Source organism: Channa argus, chromosome 1 (assembly GCF_033026475.1).
Source record: "Channa argus isolate prfri chromosome 1, Channa argus male v1.0, whole genome shotgun sequence".
Taxonomy (NCBI): Eukaryota; Metazoa; Chordata; class Actinopteri; order Anabantiformes; family Channidae; genus Channa; species Channa argus.
The window spans coordinates 4,110,943-4,130,574 of NC_090197.1; the positions used below are offsets into that span (position 1 = coordinate 4,110,943).

Below are 19,632 nucleotides of genomic sequence, written 5' to 3' on the forward strand. Positions count from 1 at the left end.
ATTCATTATTTCACACTCACCAGTGTGTTCTGAACATCAGTGTGCTGCTCCACATCCTCTAACATCTCCACCTCCATGTTTTCTCTCTTTCCTCATCCTCAAAGTTTCACCATGAACTGTTGAAGTGGTTCAAGCTAATTAATGTGTCACTGAACATCACAAGTTGATCAAGTTGTTCCAAGTTCCTTTATCAGAGAAAGAATAACTAAGAATAACTCCACAGCTCACGCGTCACATTTCCTGTGTCAGAGACACGTCTTCTGTGACGTTTTGCTCTGTGGTTATTTGCACTTTGTGATGAGACAGGAAGCAGCTTTGGACCAATAGAATGATATTAATACATAAAGAGCTGCAAGTGAGTTAAAACCTTATATCTTAACATAAAGACGAGAAAACATTTCAAAACTTTTAGCTTTGTGTTTATTAGTTTTTTAGTTCTAATGCATTGATCAGACAGAAACTAATGTATTTAAAGTGTCTGCGGTTGTGGTTTGTCCTGCTGCTACTTCCTTGATGCTCTCTGTTCAAAGCTGCCTGACTCAGACACAAACAGACAGTGAAGACTGGTCACAAAGAAGTTCACTTAGTGTTTAGCTCTTTAGTTCATCAACATGTCGACAGAAATTCAAACTGAGTCTGATCTGAGGGTGAAATATGTCAGAGGAGAGAGAGAGAACATGGAGGTGGAGATGATGGAGGATGGAGATCAGTGTGATGATGCTGGTAAGTATAAAAATGATGAATATTAGAAAAGAGTGTGAGGAAGTTTTAGGTTCAAACAACCTCTTCACTTTTCCTGCTGTTAAAAAGAAAGATGTTGATTAGTGTAGTAAAGTAGATTATTAGGTTAATTGGTGTCATTTGGTTCCACTGGAGTTTAAATCTCTTTGTTTTCCACAAGAAGCTGAACTTAGTTAAAGGGAAACAGCAGAAAATCAGAACATTTAGTTAAAACGTCCACATGTGGAAAATGTGCAGCGCTCAATTTGGATCATATTGATCCTGCTGAATGACAAGCACAGAGACTTGTTCCAGTCAAAGAAAAGGACCCACAGTCTCCTGTATGTTGGCTTGGTCAGGGTGAGACAGGGTCTGAAAGCTGATGTTCAAGACAGTGTCACAGGAAACAGGACACAAACTGCTGTCTCTGGTTTCAAAGCCCTGTGTTTTGTTGCCTTCATATCCACCCCGACCTTCTCTACAAAGACTGACTACGGCCACTAGATGTCAGCATTTCCCCTCACATCTTGATCGTAACAACTGTGCCATTAGGTAGTAGGTGACCTACTAAAGCATAACTGTGGCTGTGACAATGACTGATAACCATGCATTCAATAGCATGAGAACACTGGAACACTGCTGTCAAGAAAGGGCCAACAATTCTGAAATAAATGTGTCTGTGGATTTTGTCTCTGTAGAACCACAGAGTGAGAAGAAGCTTCCAGCTGGGAGAAACAGCAGTTTCAGAGTTTTTACAGTGTCTCTGCAAGTTCTGTATCTTCTGATTCTGGCTGGGATCATCACACGCCGTGAGGACTTTTATTCCATAATGTTGAAGGTTTTATTTTCTTCGTAGCAACTTTGTCTCCTAGAAATGATGTTAGAAACATGTTTCTTACAAATGAATGTTGTTAATCATTTAGTCCTGATCAGCTCTGGGCTCATTACACACAGTGTTCTAAACCATAGGATTATTAAAGACTGTTCACAGCTGCTGGGCTGCTCTCCAAGCACCAACCATTTGTCAGCTTGTGAGGAGAATTCAAATCCAGTGGATTCCATCTTCTTAGTGGCTGTTCCATCAGTAAACAGGCTTTGAAAAACCCACAGACAACCAATCATTTAAAAAACAACACAGGATAAAGTCGTGACCACCTAAAGCTCGAGCTGTTAGAACTTGGTTACTTTGCGTCTCCATCGATGTGCTGCAGGGCTCAGATCTTGGTCCTCTTCTTTTTCCATCTATACTACATCACTGGGTTCTATCATCCACTCACATGGCTTTTCCTATCATTGCTATGCTGATGACACACAGCTCTTCCTGTCCTTTCCACTGAGGACTCCACTGTCTCATATCACATTTCTGCCTGTCTCTCTGACATCTCTGCTCGAATAAGAGACATCTTCAGCTCAACATCACCAAGAGAGTTCTTGTCTTCACAGCGAGACCTTCAAACAACGTCAGCATCAACATTGGGTCTTCAGTGATTGTCCCCACTCACCTTTAAAGGGGTTAATTCACCAGATAATAGTGACATTTTGTCCCATAATTTAAAGTGCTACATGTTTTCTAATAATTTCATGTGCTCATGTAGTTAATTAGTGGATTTGGCAGGTTGGAAATATGTTGATACTGAATTTCTCAGTAAAGTGTTCACAACACAACAACATGTTCACAGAACAACATCTAATTTGTGACAACAGCAGAAATAAAGTGATTTCTGGTTCTGTTTAAAGTCACAGCACTTGTTGAAGTTGAAATACTTTCTTCTTTTTTTCCTTTGGGCTGTTCCCTTTCAGGGGTCTCCACAGTGAATCACATGTCTCCATCTAACTCTATCCTCTGCATCCTCTTCACTCACACCAACTAACTTCATGTTCTCTCTCACTACATCCATAAATCTCCTCTTTGTTCTTCCTCTAGACCTCCTGCCTGGCAGCTCCAACCTCAGCATCCTTCTACTGATATATTCACATTCCTGATCCTGTCCATCCTCGTCACTCCCAAAGAGAACCTCAACATCTTAAGCTCTGCTACCTCCAGCTCTGCCTCCTGTCTTTTCTTCGGTGCCACTGTCTCTAAGCCGAACAACATCTCTGGTCTCACCACCGTCTTGAACATCTTTCCTTTCATTCTTGCTGATACTCTGTTATCACACAACACACCTGACACTTTTCTCCACCCGTTCCAACCTGCCTGCACTCGCCTCTTCACCTCTTTTCCACACTCTCCGTTGCTCTGAACCGTTGACCCTAAGTACTTAAAGTCCTGCACCTTCTTCACCTCTGCTCCCTGTAACCTCACTGTTCCACCTGGGTCCCTCTCATTGACACACATGTATTCTGTCTTACTGCAGCTAAGCTTCATTCCTCTGTTTTCCAGAGCAGACCTCCACCTCTCTAGATTTTCCTCCACCTGCTCCCTGCTCTCACTACAAATCACAATGTCATCTGCAAACATCATAGTCCATGGAGATTCCGGTCTAACCTTATCTGTCAGCCTGTCCATCACCATAGCAAACAAGAAGGGGCTCAGAGCTGATCCTTGATGCAGACCCACCTCCACCTTGAACTCCTCTGTCACACCTACAGCACCTCACCACTGTCTTACAGCTCTCATACATGTCCTGCACCACTCTAACATACTTCTTTGCCACTCCAGACGTCCTCATACAATACCACAGCTCCTCTCTCTGCACCCTGTCATACGCTTTCTCTAAATCTACAAAGACACAATGCAACTCCCTCTGACCCTCTCTGTACTTCTCCATCAGCATCCTCAAAGCAAACGAAGTTGAAATCCTTTAAAAACAAGTGTTTGTTTGTTTGTGTTGGTTCTTTGTTGGCTCTAGTCACGACTCCCTGAGTGAGTTTATCACAGCAGGTTAAAGAACAGTGGCTTCAACAAGACATTACTAGAACAGAAAAACTGAATGATGAAAGAACAACTGATTATTGACTTTCTGTTAGGACTTTGTCACCGACCTGAATCAGCATGAAGACTTCTGGATTGGTCTATGGACACAATGGTCAGACACAGAGCGAAAATATCAATGGGAATGGGTGGATGGATCACAACCGACAGAAACGTGAGACAGATTTTCTTTCTAATACAGTGACATCAGAGTCATTTTTAGGAGCTAATAGGATCATGTGTTAAAATGTAGGACATTGACAAAATGATCCAAATCTCTCTTGAAAAATCTTTCTATGAACTCTCTTCATCTCCAGTCTGTGATGAGCTGCAGTAACAATGAGTCAGGATTGAAACATGGTTCAAAGCTCTGGTCACAGTTCAGAGGATTGAATGTGTGTGCTGCTCTCTGTATCCTCACACAGAACAAACATGGTGGAAGAAAAACTAGCTTCAACATTTAGAGTCAAACTTTCTTGAACTTGATCTCAGCATGAAGGAGCAGCTGCTTCTTCTCTGCTCTTTAGAAAGTGAAGAACAGATGAAGGAAAAAGCTGAATATGATCATTAGTCCCAGGGATGGATTCAGAGAGCAGCTTTCCAACCACTTTTTCCTGCTGCTGTCTTTTCCTCAGAGACAAAGCTGAAAGTGATGTGAGGAAACCTGTTGACAAAGTGAAAAGTCAAACAGACAGTGACTGGGCTCAGAGAGAGAAACACTACTGAACATGTGCAGTGGCTTTAAAAAGCAGGAATCAGAGCAGGAAGACACTAAATGCTGCTGGAGTCTGAGCAGAGTCACTAACTTTGATTGGAATCAATGGAGGAGATCTCAGAGTCCTGGATCCAGGTTTCAGTTCACATGTGGGATCAGACTTATCCCCATGATCCTTTGTGTTGCTGTCTAAAAATTTCCATAGAGAGAATTAATGAAAACATTTGACATATTCAGTGAGAATTAAGTTTATTTAATTACAAAAAGAATCTGGAATTTATGATGAAAATATTTTTTTATTCATCCCAAAGGTTCTGGGCAAAAAGCCAACAACAAACTCCAATAGACTGGTTTGAAGCAGTGTACTGTGATCAACAAGGAAAATGGACAACACATGAATATAATCGTGGTACAAAGAACTGGATCTGTGAGAAGTAGATTTGCTGCTTCCTCTGATGACAGAGAGGTGTGTAGTGTTGGGATGAAGCTGTTTGTCAAACTCTGAAATGTTCTTCCTGATCCTCAGAGTCATCTCACATTTGTTGACTTGTTCATTCTGTGTCACATGTTCAATCCTCTTTATTCCATAGATATTGTCCCTCTGTGCTCTATGGTGCAGACAGAGTAGTGGGGTTGGAAGTCGTCCACACAACAACTACATGTGGACTTACTAACTCTGTAGTCCCACTAAACTGCTGCAGTCACAGGAAACTGCAGCTTCTCTTTGTCTTTACTTGGTTTATTAATGAGTTTGTTGCTTCTTTATTTTCTGACACACCTGGAGTCAACAGCTGATTATTTTTCCTCCCATTGAGTTCATGCTTCACTGATCTGAAATAAAAACTACAAATGAATCCAGTTTTCTGTTGTTTATCTTTACTGACTATGAAGAGATGTAGTTAATAAATCTGTCACAGAGCAACACACTGATAAACATGACATTTATTAACACATAACTATTCTTTTTTAAAACAATAATAAAAGTTTGACCCTCTGGGACAAAGCAGCAAAACAAACATCAGAACTGTGAGAATAGAAATTGATTAAAACATAATATATAAGGGTTTTTATAGCAAACAGCTAGATAAAAGTTAACAAATAAGATTTTTAAAATAAACACTTTTAGTTAAATGTTTTCATCTTGCAAGAATTAAAGAAGCAGGTTCAGAATTTCCTAACTGATACATGAAGCAGGTTGGAAGAACAAGAGTCCACAGCACAAGGACAAGCTGAACCTCAGTGAGATGTGATGTATATATGAAGGGGCTGATGAGGGAAGTGGGAACAGGTGTGTAAGTGGGTGGAGTCAGTGGTGAATGGGAAACAGGTGGATCTGAGAGGGGAGGCAAGTGACTGCAGGGAGGTCTGAGGACATCTGGTGGACCGATGGAGGATGGCAGGAGAAAGACAAAATAAAAAGTTGTGTGTCATCTACATCTGAAGAAGGAAATTCAAAATGCTGAGTGTCTCCACATTCTGAAGGTGAATTCTGTCTCATAGTGAAGAGGTCAACGTTAAAAAAGGGTCAAACTACTGATCAAGACTCTGCAGCCCAGGATGATGAAGCTGCAGTTCACAGCTCCACCATGTGAGGACACCAATGTGTTCATACTAATCTTTCTGTGCTGCTAATTTCATTACTCTGACTGTTAAAAGCACAACCACTAACAAAAAAACTAACTTATGAGAACATCCAAAAACAAGATCTTCTGAAATCTCTTATTCCATCAGTCCCCTGTGTTCTGTTCTTCAAATTAAGTGTGTTCACATGGACTTAAATAACTAGGTTACAGTCGGCCTTCTCTCATTTAAGAACATGGATACACACCAACAATGGATCTAAATGAGCTGTGGGAGCTCAACAGAATACTATCAATAGATCTGATTCACAGACACTGAACTTACTGCTGATAACCAGACCAGCATGTTGTATGATCATCACTTCGAAGATGTTTTGGATTAAAGCTTCTGCTGAATGTAGATGAATCCTTCCTCATATAAAAGTAAAATTGAACTGTACAATGAATATTCTGTTATATAAAGGAGCATATAAGTACCACAGCCCCCCCCCTACTGGCCAACATATTCATGATTTAACAAAACAAAACCAAACAAAATAATTAACTTTTAAAATAAGAGAGAGGGTAAGTAGCCAAGGACATTTACTGAAGTACTTGTACTAGACAGGAGTATTTCTGTTCCAGTCATCTTCAAGTTTATCTGTTTTATAATGGTTAATATCTTTTCTTTAATATTGTTTTCTTTTATGAATTCCATAATAATATCATTTATTTTGTACATGTACTTTTAGTTACACTAGGGCAGGAAAGAAATGTTTGTGAGGAGAAAAACATTGGGGAAGATTAGTTACATAGAGCTGAGTTACTTTCAGATGTGTTTGATGGCTCTCAGTAATACACAGATGTGGAACATCAGTCTGCTGTGTGTGTTATCTGTTAACAGGAAACAAAAACCTTTGTATTTAATAGAAAATGTTTTCAGTTTTTTCAGGTGATTTTACTTTATCTAAATAGTTTCATCAATCCAAAAACTGGACGACAGTTTCCTGATTGGAGTAAATGAAACAACAAACTGCAGCTACAGATTTTTTTTTCCACCAGTCAAATGAATAAAAAAGTGTGAACACATTTGTTTTCTTGTTACTTCCTGAACCAGACAGAAGGTTGAACCCTGACAGCAGCATCAGTAAAGTAGATCATGTTACTGCATTTCTCTCTGCCACAGGTCGTAGTTTATACTACAGTAGAAGACTTTAAAGTTTTACTGCAACACAGTAACGGACAGTAGCTGAACTTCACTGTCTGTCTGTCTCAGCACACCTTGTTCTTAAAAATTGGCACCAGTACACTTCTCCTCCAGTCCTCAGCATCTTCTCACTCTCCAAGATCTTGTTAAACAAACTAGTCAGAAACTCTACTGCCACCTCTCAGGACCAACTGCCTCTTCATCCTCTTCAACGTCCTCCTCACTTCACTCTTACTAATCTTTGCTACTTCCTGCTCCACACCAGTCACCTCTTTTACTCTTCGTTCCCTTTCATTTTCCTCGTTCATCAACTCTTCAAAGTTCTCCTTCCATCTTCCCATCACACTCCTGGCACCTGTCAATACATTTCCATCCTTATCTTTAATCACACTAACCTGCTGCACATCCTTCCCATCTCTTTGTCTCACCAACCTTCACAAATCCACCTCTCCCTCTTTAGTGTCCAACCTAACATACAAGTCCTCATATGCTCTTTGTTTGGCCTTTGCCACCTCTACCTTCAGCTTACGCTGTATCTCCCTGTGCTCCTTTCTACTCTCTTCAGTTCTCTCAGTGTCCCACTTCTTCTTAGCTAACCTCTTTCTCTGTATACACCCTGACCTTCCTCGTTCCACCACCAAGTCTCCTTGTTCACTTTCCTCTTTCCAGATGACACACCGAGTACTTTCCTACCTGTCTCCCTGATCACATTAGCTGCAGTTGTCAAGTCCACCCAGAATCTGTCTCAGCTCCTCCCTGAAAACTACACAACATTCTTCCTTTCTCAACTTCCACCACTTCGTCCTCTTCATCTTTCTCACCACAGAGTCATTTTACACACCACCACCCTGTGTTGTCTGGTTACACTCTCCCCTACCAATACTTTACAGTTACTGATCTCTTTCACATCACAATGTCTACACAAGATGTTGTCCACCTGAGTGCTTCTACCTCTGTTTTATATGTCACCCTATGGTTCCTCCATCTTCTGGAAGAAAGTGTTCACTACAGCTGTTTCCATCCTCTTTAATAAAATGGTCTGTTTCAAACAGGACACTTTAGTATTGTTTGTAGGCTATTAGTTTGTATTTGCAGCAGACACTTTTAAATACTTTATTTACAACCTGCCTTTACGTTTTTCATGGTTATTTTCATCTCAGTCTAATCATTTCTTTAAGGTACTAGCTCTTAAGATTGCTGTTGCTGGAGGGACAGCTTGTTGGGCCTGAAATAAACATGCATCTGTGAAAGCAGGAAGTGGTCAATCAGACACTACCAAGTAGCTGCTTTGTCAAGGGGGAAGGTATTTTGTTTGTTTGCACACAATATTGAACATGAAATGTTTTAGTACTAATGCTAGGTTTTGTTTTTTATGGTCTGACCATTATGTCTCATTTCTGCTCAGTTTGTTTTGTTCAGTATTTATTTTTTTTAAAGTTCTGTTTCCAAGACCTCTTTTATAGGCTCTGAATTTCTTTTGGTCCCATTTTTTGTCTCTTTAAATTAAAGTCCTCTTTGTAAAAGATTCACATGTGTCGATCCTCTTGCCCGTCTGATCCAGGTCTCAGTAAAGTCTAAGTTAAGGCCCACTGCTTTTTACACAGGTAGTGCACAACCCTGTATGCTGCTGCAAAAACCTCTGCAATTACGTCATTGTAGCTGGCCTGTACCACCCAAATTGCATATTACTAAAACATTAAAAGAAAACACCACAACATAAAGCAAGTACAATGAAAGACATTTTGACAAAAAGTAACAAACCTTTAGCATGATTCAAAAGTTTCTTAATGCTTAAATGTGTAATTTCATTTAAAAAAGTATCATCTGTCAAAGGTATCTGTGGTTGTCCTGCTACTTCCTGTGGAAAGGTTACTGCCTTTCTACAGGAAGAAACAGAAAATCAAGTAGTGGGGACAGTGACGTTTATTTTTTTAGCACTAGTCCTTCAACATGTCAACAGAAATTCATGCTGCTGCAGGTTTGAGTGTGAAATATACTACAAGGGTTTGTGAAGACAGAAGAAAGATTGAGAACATGGAGGGCAAGATTTTAATTAATGGAGAGCAGAACACTGATGCTGGACCACAAAATGGTGGTAAGTATTAATCAATAATCTGACAGCAGTGAGACTGAAAAAAGCAGTTTAAAACAGACAGTTTAGATGTCTTTGTTTTCTCCTGCAGATAAAATCATTTAGGGGAGAAAGCTCCATAGTTCAAAGTCTTAAAATATATTGTCTTTGAATTTTCTCTGTAGAATCACAGAGTGAAAAGAAGCCTCGGTCTGTCAAAAGAAGCTTTCCCAGACTCTTTACAGTGTCTTTGGTAGTGCTGTATATACTGATTCTGGCTGGGATCATCATACGTTGTGAGTTTTATTATGAAATGTTGCACATCTCATTTTCCACATTAAAACCTATTTAAACTAATGTTGCAGATCTGCCCTTATATTTCAGCTACTGTAGCAGCTCTCTAGTAACAACTGAGTTTATCATAATGCAGGTTAAGGGAGACTTGGTGCAGCACAAATCCACATTCTAGTTTGAAATGTGAATGTTTTGTTAAGGAGCTATTGTTCAAATGTTTGATTTGTGTTTCCTTCACCAGATGTTTTGGTCACTTTGGAAAATGATCAGCTTCAGACCAGATACAACAGCCTGAGGAATATGTACAACCAGTCACAGAATCACCTAAAGGAGTTTGAGGAGAGAATAACAGGTAAAAATGGAAATAAACTCCCCCCCGCATAAATATCTGAAACCTTGACTTTATTATAAAGAGTAGTTTAGTCCATAATAGTAATAGTCCACAGTGCATAACAAAAATCTTATCACAGTGTCAAATAATCAGTGCATTTACATCACTTAAGGTTACGATTTACTTTCTTGGGAAAGCTGATTTCTTAAATGCCCTGTAAACAGAAAGGGACAAAAAACACTGGGCAGGGGATTAAGGAAACCCAATTTCCCCAGGTAGATTTCTGTTGGATGACGGTGATTTCTTTGCCATGTATATGCGTAACTAAGTTTAAAACCAGCTTTCTCCACCTGCACATGTGCACACAGGAACACACAGCTGAGTGAAAGGCTGAATGAAAGATCAGTCACTATACAGTTCAAATCTGTGTCATGCTTTCAAATAAAGTTCAAGATGCAGGAGAAATCAGATTTCTCTGCTGCTGCATGTATACATGAAGTTTCAGTAACAAGGTTTCTTCAGTGCATGTAAAAACCATTCTGGTTACTAGAGAAAGTGGATTTTTCAAAATATCCTGGTTACTTAAGTGCATTTAAACTTAGTGACGCTGTCCAAGATATCAAATATTGCTGCTTCATGTGTCATACATTTCATTTGGAAACTAGAGGAACCCTTATTTGTCACTATTAGACACCCTGGGAGTGCTACTATTTGGAAATCATGGAAATGATCAGACCTCATCTCTGGTTTGGTTGACTACAACACAAAGCTGCATTAGGGTCAGGAACAAAAATGTCAGGGTAGAATATTATACAGTCAAAACATTAAATACCTGTATACACTACACTAGTTTACTGGAACATCTGATCTACGGTGGGAAAGTCCTGTTTGTGTTCTACCATCTACCTTGTAATGCCAAAGGCCTTGGCAAAGCGATGGTTTATGATGCCTTGGAAAATGAGAATGAGCTGTAAATTCACTATTAACAAAAGGTTAATGATATTCAACTTTTGGATGAAATTTATGTCAAATGTTTATGCTACAGTGATTTTATATCATGAAAGTAGTGCATTTAAGTAGAAATGTGCAATGGTAATTTCTTCATGTCAAACAATTTATTGAATCAAAAGCTAACAATAGTGGTGGGTATACCACAATAAATTATGTCAGTGTCTTAGCTTATGCGTCCTTATATGATCCCATAGGTTTTCTATGGGAGTCAGCTCTAGAGAAAGTGTAGGCCACTTCATTTAAGGTACCCCAGCCTCGAGCAGTTGTTCTCTGATGATGGAACCCCAATGAGCTGGGGCATTGTTGTCCATGAAGATGAACTCAGCCCTGTGTTGCTCATGCAGTGGAACAATGACTGGATTAATGAAGTTAGTCAGGTTGGTACTGGCTTCTCACAGTACCATTCACAAGGTGTAGTGTAGTTGTGTATTGACTAGACACACCTGCCCAGACTGTTACACCACCACCTCCAAAAGGCTCGTCTGGTGACAACAGTAGCTTGTCCTTGACATCTCCAACAGCGTTCGAGGCAGCACTGAGGCCCACTGGTTCCTCGTCCAGAGAAAATGCTTTCTGCCTATGCAACATGATGACACCTGTGCCTGGTGGTGTGGTCATGTACAGATTAACCACTGAAAGTGTCAGTCACTGCTGTGTGAATTCATCAGTCTTATGGCAATAGCTCGTCTCTTGTCCTGTGGGATGGCATGTGATTGTAGTATACAAGCTGTAGGTGGTACTCAGCTTACACTGAGTTACAGCAGCCTGCTGCATGTGCAAATCATAGTACCTACCACCACATACTGTACCAGTAGTACAGAGTTTGTAGACCAACAAGTTTCAAGAAACCTAAATATGCTGCAGTTAATTTTAATTTATTATGTGAATCCACAGATAGTTATCTGCTTTTAGTGGTTATATGGGAAACTCCAGACTATGTGGATTTTACTGTTTTTTTTTTTCTTTCAAAGCCTCTAGAGCCCCATAACAGAAAAAAGAGGCATATATGCAGTGCTGTATCACTGTTCATGTGATCACATTAATCTAATGCTGTTCAGTTAAAGTTATTTTTAATTCCCAAGTAAAAAACGGTTTTACCTGAGAATTACTGTAACCTGCTGGTGTTGTTTGTTTAAGTTATTTTGATGATGTACAAAATATTCAGCTGGATATGACTGGCTGGAATCAGAGATTTGTTTTCTGACGCATGGAAAAAACAACCAAGGTGAAATTTATAATGCAAATTGTTTTATCGCTGTTTTACTCCGATTATATTTATCCTAAACAAGAAAAATTTATGAGAAAGCAAAAGACAAAATGCCTGATGGGAATCAACAGATAGTTTACAGCAGCAGTATAACAGATGAGTATGACTGTATAGTTACGGAAATAGCAAGAGAGAGAACAAAATGTATTTGGTCATGAAGACAGATTTTAGGAGAATGGGTGGAATTACAAAGGCTTACGAAGCCTTGTGTCAACACGTCTAGACTCCTTGCTTTGCCTGCCACCTTGCTTACATTGCAAGGGACCCGGACTCCTACCCCTGCAGGTGGTGGGCTAAAAGGGTGGTGGCTCCATGTCATTTGGCTCGGCCATTGGACGCTCTCTGACCAGCTCCCCTCCCAGGTCTGGATGCAGAAGTGTGCCCCCCTACTTTGGCTGAAGTACGACATTCCCGAATCGCCATGTCATTAGGGTTTATGGGAACCACATTTAGTCTGGCCCCTCCCCCTCAACATGAAGAGGTCAAGTACATGGGATGTGGTCAAAAGGCATCTTCTAGTCTCTCTGCATTTCTGTTGCAATCTACTAATGACAAACACTGTAAGCTCAGTGGCAACTTCCCTCACAGCATCCTGTTTAAGGCATTGCAATGGCAAAGTACTGTTGATCAAGTGTTAGGTGTCATCTTGGTCTCATGGAGTCAAATTATAAACAGCGTGATGGACTCTTCAAATCCTAATTGACATTGAACAAGAACATTTAGTGGTCCATTCGTGGCTCAAACATGATCAACAAATCACGTTGTGAGTTTTGCAGTTATTCACCTGGTTAGAGAACAGCATGTTATGCAATAAGTACTGAAACATTTAACAGTTGGATGTGTGCATACAAAAGTCTAGTAATGGTCAAATGAAGGGCATCTGTATGTTTATAGTGCATTTTAGGTGCATTCTGAAATGTCACCCAAAAGTCAAATATCCCTAACGTTTTGTGATTAGTGTACATTATGTTCATGTCACTTTACCATACAATGTTGTTTTTCTCTAGACATGTCAGTCAACAACAGTCAATTACAGGATGAAGTAAAGCAGTTGAAGAACAAACCTGAAGGTAAGCAGATTACTTTGAACTAATCACTTGAAAAACAGTGGAAAACTAAGGCAAATGACAATTCACAATGCAACAAGTAGTCTAAAGCACCAATAACCGTCAGGAAAAAAAAAAAACACTGAAAACCTATTCTTCAGTTGGGAGAGAGCCAACCAGAAGTGCCTTGATTCTGACAGAAGCCAAAGCAGAGAGAGTTTATTTGTAACACAGCACATTACACAAGACACTGGAACTGAAAAACCTGCCATCTGTTGACCTGCTCACACCACAGACTTTTCATTAGAATGATGAAGGTTCTGCAAATATAAAACGTATATAAAGAAAAGCTCAGCTGTTTGTTGTTCAAGGTGTTTTGTCACCAATTTCATAATAAACTGGGAAAAGCTCTGCAATTGGCCACTGGGTAACACTGGCTGAGGATGTGAGAGCTGGCACCGCATCCAGCATTTATAATACACACAAGGCCTACAAGCATAAGCTGCCTTATTGGCAAAAAGGTTTTAACACATCAGTGGATTCCATGGAAATTGACTGATTTATGAAATATATTTTATTTATTTTGCTGTGTTGTGGTCCCTCCAGAAAGATGAGATGTCATCAACACAATTTTACCCATTAAACTTGCAATGTAGCAAAATCTGAAATTTTGGGCCACCTTAAATACAAGAGTCGGTCTTTAAGGAGGAACTGCTGAATAAATATGGCATGTTCATATCACTTCACCAGTTCATCTATATTTTTTTCCCAGACATGTCAATCAGCTACAGTCGATTACAGGCTGAAATGAAGCAGCTGAAGGATCAAACTGAAGGTAAGATTAACAGCATTGACAAAAGTTACATGAAATTAAACACACCTTTACGTTGAATCTCATTCCAGCTATTTGTTCATCACAGATGAGTGACAGAACTCAAAATTGTGGGAACATCTTGTTATAAATACAATAAATCCTGAAATTGCACAATATATTTTCATATGAACTGACTTATTAAAACCCTTTATTCAAAAAAAGGAAAGTTGTGTCCAAGAGGATGGAAAAGATTTGGATGCAGTTGTTACTTTAAATCCACTGAGAAGAAAACTTGGTCTGACAGCAGAAGAGACTGTGAGAAAAGAGGATCAGATCTGGTGATTATCAACAGTAAAGAGGAACAGGTGAGTGTATGTGTTAGTGATTTTGCCATGTTGCTTGTGTTTCTGACCTGCTGTTAGGCCGTAACCTGCTTCCTGTCCTGACCCTGATGGATTCATTGATTAGTTTTCAGGTTGCAGAATTTTAAACCTGTTCATTGATTAATAATGCTAATATGAACTCTAGAAAACCACATTTTCCATAATGCATAAAGCTTTTTTTTTGTTTGCATTGTAACAATGGTTAAAATTATTCCTAGTTAAACTAACAAGCAGTTTTTTTTTCTCAACTATTAGAAATTTGTCACTGAAATGAATCTGAATGGTGATTCCTGGATTGGTCTGATGACAAAACAGACATCACGAGGATGGACATGGGAATGGGTGGATAGATCATCACTGACAGACACGTGAGGGTTTATATCAATATTTAATGAAATTAATTGAAAAGAGAAACAAAGAGAATATCTGGATCCCGTTTAATATAAATGTAGAGTCAGACCAATACACATTGTTTTACGTTTCAATGACTTTGAAACTTGTTCTAGGACATAGCTACTGAAACTGTGAGATATGAAATTTTGCAATTTTATTTAAGTGTGAGAAGCAAGAATTTACTGTTTTATTGGTTCAACAGGTTCTGGGCAAAGGGACAGCAACATTCCACAGACAGGTCCTTCGCTGCATGCTGTGATCAACAAGGAAAGTGGACACAAATTAAACATTACTATAATTATCATAGTAACTGGATGTGTGAGAAATAGATTTACAGCTTCCATTGATATGTGTAGTGTTGGGATTAAGCCATTTGTCGAACTCTGAAATGTTCTTCCTGATTCATCTCATTTTAGACTTAGTAATTCCACTAGACACAGAATGAATTGTAGTCCCACTAAACTGCTGCAATCAAAGGGAAACTCCAGCTTGACTTTGTTTATTAAATGAGTCTGTTGCTTCTTTATATTTTGTGATAAAGCTGGAATCAGCAGCAGTACTTGTGGTGAAAAAAAAAAAAAAGGAAAAAAAAGGTAGAAGTGGTAATTAAACTTTTTAACAAAAGTAGTTAAGTTTCTGCTGTAGGAAAGTTTCTGCTTGTATCTGCTTGTGAATGTGGTATTTACCAAATTTTAATACAAGAAGGTGAGGTAGATGGATGGGCAGTAAAAGTAAAACGGGTGGATGGCCAAGTATGTCAGGGCACGGTGGCCACAGTAATAATATAGCGGCCAAGTAATAAGGAATTCAAGATCGTGAAATGGCAACAAGCCAAGCTGATTAGACAAAAATAGATGATGGTAGAAGGGCACTGTGGCCAAAATAAAGCACATTTTATAGCACAGTAACCAAACACAAAATTTAAGAAAATACTGACTTAAAGTTCGTAGATCAACCTGGGGAAGAAAGAAAATGTGCCTTGTGGTGTTTCTTTAGAAATGCAGTGAGTTTAATTCTGAATCAGGCTCATTAAATTCCACTTGCAGTTTGTCTTTTAAGCCACCAGGGGAGCAGAGTCTCGTCCTCATCCCCAGTACACAGTACTAAATCCTATTGTCTGTGGATGGGTGGATAAATCTGATCTACCACACAACTGCTGTAATAACCCTGTGTATGTTGACATTTTCCTGTAGATTGTGTGTTCCAACGTGGGTCGTAATGAGATTACATTACTTTCTGTTCTCTCACCCTGTGTCCTAAAAGGTTTCTGCGAAACTATACTGCAAAATGTTGTAGGGAACATTTGATGTTTGGATTATGCACTGCAACATGTCTTTAATCAATTGAAACATTTACCTACAACCATATGAACACTTCTATCGTGCTACTGGAATGGTGAACTCTAAGTGAGCCGCTTTTATGCTAGATTTATGAATTTGACACCTATCTTCCATTCTGTAAATGTAACGAACCATCATTCAGCATTAAAGTATTTATTTTTGGATTACTTCTCCTCTCTTCCTCTAGTAACCACAGGCCTACAGCTCACCAGTGTTGGTCAAACTAAGCACATGCTCGTGGGTGGAAATTCTACATAAAAGCTGGTGTCAGCTGTTGGCTATACTACAACAAACACCTGCCCCTGCTGTCAATGAGCTCATCATTATCAGACTATTTAGATTCTGGGTTCATTGAATGTGCTCAATGTTTTTATTGCTGTGTACATTCGGTAGATCAGCTGTTAGGAAACTGATCTGCTTTTTGTAAGAGCGCAGAGAGGCAGGATGAAAGAGACATAATCAGCGTAGAGTGAGGTCTGCTTGCTTTTAAATCAAAGCTCGACCACAACTGAATGAAACTAACACAAAGTGACCTGATAAGTTTTAAAAATTCACAATTGGTGCTGTTCTTGCCTCTTTTCCTTTTTTCTACAGTCTGTTAGATAAATTTCTTATTACTACTTCGCATATAGGCTACACCGTGTCCAACAGATTAGAATAAACTATATTAAACAGCACTGAACTAACCATGAAAACTAATCTGAAGCTGTTTATCCAGAATCACTGGTTAATAAACTATTCAACACAGGCAGCAGTTTGTGCTGGTAGTTTTAATGATCACGTGTAACTAACACAGGAGAGGTGGGGGAGTCCACACCTGCCAATCTCCACAACCTTTTCCAAATGAGATGGACATAGACACTGATTTATTTAGTTTAAAAATCCTGTCTAGTCTCAGTGACATATTTAATAATAAAGGGCTTATTAATGAAATTTCCACAATCTTTTTTGCTTTGTTTCTGCTCTCTCACTCTAATCTACAGTCATGACAAATTCCCCAACATAAAACTCTCTACAAAAGGTGCTGGACAGACTGTAGATGGCTTGACACAAAGTTGTATGAATCGCAACGTCATTTAAATATGAGTGGTCAAAGTGTCTCTAACAGCTGTGCATGTGTCCCTGTTTTCAAACCTCCTCTGTCCTTTAACCGGAGAGAAAAACAAATGCAGAAACTACTGTAACTGATTCCACCCAATCCCCTAAAATCTGTCTTCATGACTAAATACATCTGTTGTACTGCTGCATTATACCATTTGGCGATTGGAATAAGGGAGTCAGTGTTTTTTCATTACACAGTGTTTCCCCTACATTGGTACGAGCATTGCAGCCCGCCACGACAACGAGACCCCCACATGCCATGCTTACGTCATGCTCATGAAAGGGAAAAAATATTTTTTTTAATCTAGCAATGTTCACGACCAATATAGTTCCTTTTAACTCCTCGCACGTAGGTGTGAAGGCATCTAAGACCTGTTTTTGTTTTGAACGTGCCCAAATGTCACTGTCTGTCCTACATTCACTCCTCTCTTTTACGTGAAGAATGAAAATCAGCAGTTACAAAGAGAAAAAGGTGTGTGTGCGCCTGCAACCTGAAACAGGACCTTTACAATGCAGAGCTGTCACAATAGGTCTGACAATATGATTTTCTGCTGTTTAACAAAGTCCACACATAAGCAAAAATAAATTTTAAAGATGTTTAATTTGAATTCTGATACATAAGACTACTCATGGTAATTTCCTGTTTGTTGGCCTCAAATTTAAAACTTAGTTTTAAATTAAAGAGTTAAACATTTTTATTTTAAAGCAATATTTATGTAAATAGCACAGGTAAACTTTGTCTTTCATAACTGGCACGATTGGCAGAGTATTATTTTGTATATGCCATCAGTATAAACAGCCTGTTAGAAGAGGAACATCCAAGAGGGTTTTAACTGAGGCCCCCAGTGAGACATACAGGAGAACTTATGCGAGTCATAAATGCATGAATGAGAAATAAATACCCAATTTTTGGGTGTGTGTGTGTGTGTGCACCAAACCTGTTATCCTCTTGCCACCATGTCCAAAAACATTTTAAGGTGAAACTTAACATTTTTTTCTTGTTAAGAATGAATATGAGTAAAAAAATTTGCATTATCAAATTCATTTCACCTTTGTCCATCACGAGAGACTAGGAGTCAGCTATGTAGTCCAGCTGAATATTTCATGCACTAATCAAAATAACTTTTAACAATAAGCCTGATGAAGATTAAAAATACCAGCAGGCTACAGTAATTCCCAGGCAAAAGCAGTTTTCACTTGGGAATTAAAAATTATTCCTATAATTTAACTCAGCAGCATAAGATTGATGTGATCACATAAATACTGACACCACACTGCATGTAAACCTTGTTTTTTCTTTAATGGAGGTCTTTGAACAAAAGACAAAAAAAAAAAAACAGTAAAGTTCACATGGTCTTGAGTCTCCCATATAAAACACGGAAAGCAGCCGTCATGTCTAAACAGTAATTATCTGTCTGTTCGCTTGATAAAGTGAAATTAACTAGGTTCCTTAAAACTTTGTTTGGGAAAGTTTTGCTGTTGTCATGCATTTTGAATAATACTGATGTTAAAACATAATACATTAAGTCCATTGTCCTCACCTGTAAAACTATGAATTGTGAGCAAACCTAAAGATTGTGTTGTTTGTCTCACTGATGCTTTTATTCTGCTGGAGAAACATTACAGACACACATTATCTATAGATTCACATTTCATCAGCTTAGGATCTTTGTTACAGTTATGATTTTCTCTACTGATTCCAGCTGGTTTTAGATCACAACTCATCATTGTGACTCTGTAATCTGATACCTAATCATTGTGTCCAAGCAGCAGGCTGAGCTGAAGGCCCCGACACACCTGAGCATTTAACTTTTTATTCAGAAGAGCACCTCAAATCTTAGCTTTGAAGTGTTGAAAAATCATAATGAATTACTCATTTTAAACAAAAAGGTCACATTATCACCATCATGACAGTTTTTTTAAAGTGTGTCACTGTACAATTGGCTACAGACTCATGGTGCTGTGCGTTTACAACGTACAGGGGAAAAGCCTCAACAGGCCGCCATTAAAACAGAGCCACAGGCTTCCTCCTGAATTTTGTCCAATAAATAATTATATGAATTCGAGTTTTCACTTCTGACTTTATAGAACAATAAAATCTTTTCAGCGCGAGCGCACGCAATAAACTTCGCCATGTTAGCTAAACAGTGTTAGCTTAACATCAGTTAGCCCAACATTACCGTTAGCGGGCCTGACACGAGCCCGCACACCGGACATCAATCACAATTATAACTGGGACCAGCCTTCATTTCCAGACCGTCACTCACCTGTTTGAGGCGGGTCCAATATCAGTTCCAGTCCGGACGAGCTCCACGAAGAATCATTTTCTCATCTTCTCACTTTTTCTCTAAAGTTCGTGTTATTAAATTCGGTGGCGCTTCACGTCACATCGCTACCGCCCGAGGCTCCGAGTTCGCGCTTATTTTTAGCGTCTGACGTCACGCGCCGGTATCAAGGAGGTGGTGC

At 39.2% G+C, this 19,632-nt stretch overlaps 2 protein-coding genes across 2 annotated transcripts in view; one reads left to right on the plus strand and one right to left on the minus strand.

The window, feature by feature from the left end:
• Nucleotides 1–19,632, minus strand: part of LOC137132416 (immunoglobulin lambda-1 light chain-like) — a 117,230-nt gene that overhangs the window by 75,690 nt on the left and 21,908 nt on the right. The gene's annotated exons all lie outside the window — the stretch shown is intronic.
• On the plus strand, nt 9,037–17,037 carry LOC137132333 (CD209 antigen-like protein E). Its single transcript, XM_067514712.1, has 8 exons — nt 9,037–9,210; nt 9,372–9,482; nt 9,722–9,832; nt 13,097–13,159; nt 13,908–13,970; nt 14,172–14,314; nt 14,588–14,700; nt 14,928–17,037. The coding sequence occupies exons 1-8, from the start codon at nt 9,066–9,068 to the stop codon at nt 15,052–15,054; spliced, it is 876 nt and encodes a 291-aa protein (XP_067370813.1). The 5' UTR covers nt 9,037–9,065; the 3' UTR covers nt 15,055–17,037.

Coding starts and splice junctions, on each gene's coding strand:
- LOC137132333 (XM_067514712.1), top strand. CDS start 9,066: ATGTCAACAGAAATTCATGCTGCTGCAGGTTTGAGTGTGAAATATACT. Junction 9,211..9,371: donor TGCTGGACCACAAAATGGTG/GTAAGTATTAAT, acceptor TTTTCTCTGTAG/AATCACAGAGTGAAAAGAAG. Junction 14,315..14,587: donor TCAACAGTAAAGAGGAACAG/GTGAGTGTATGT, acceptor CTCAACTATTAG/AAATTTGTCACTGAAATGAA.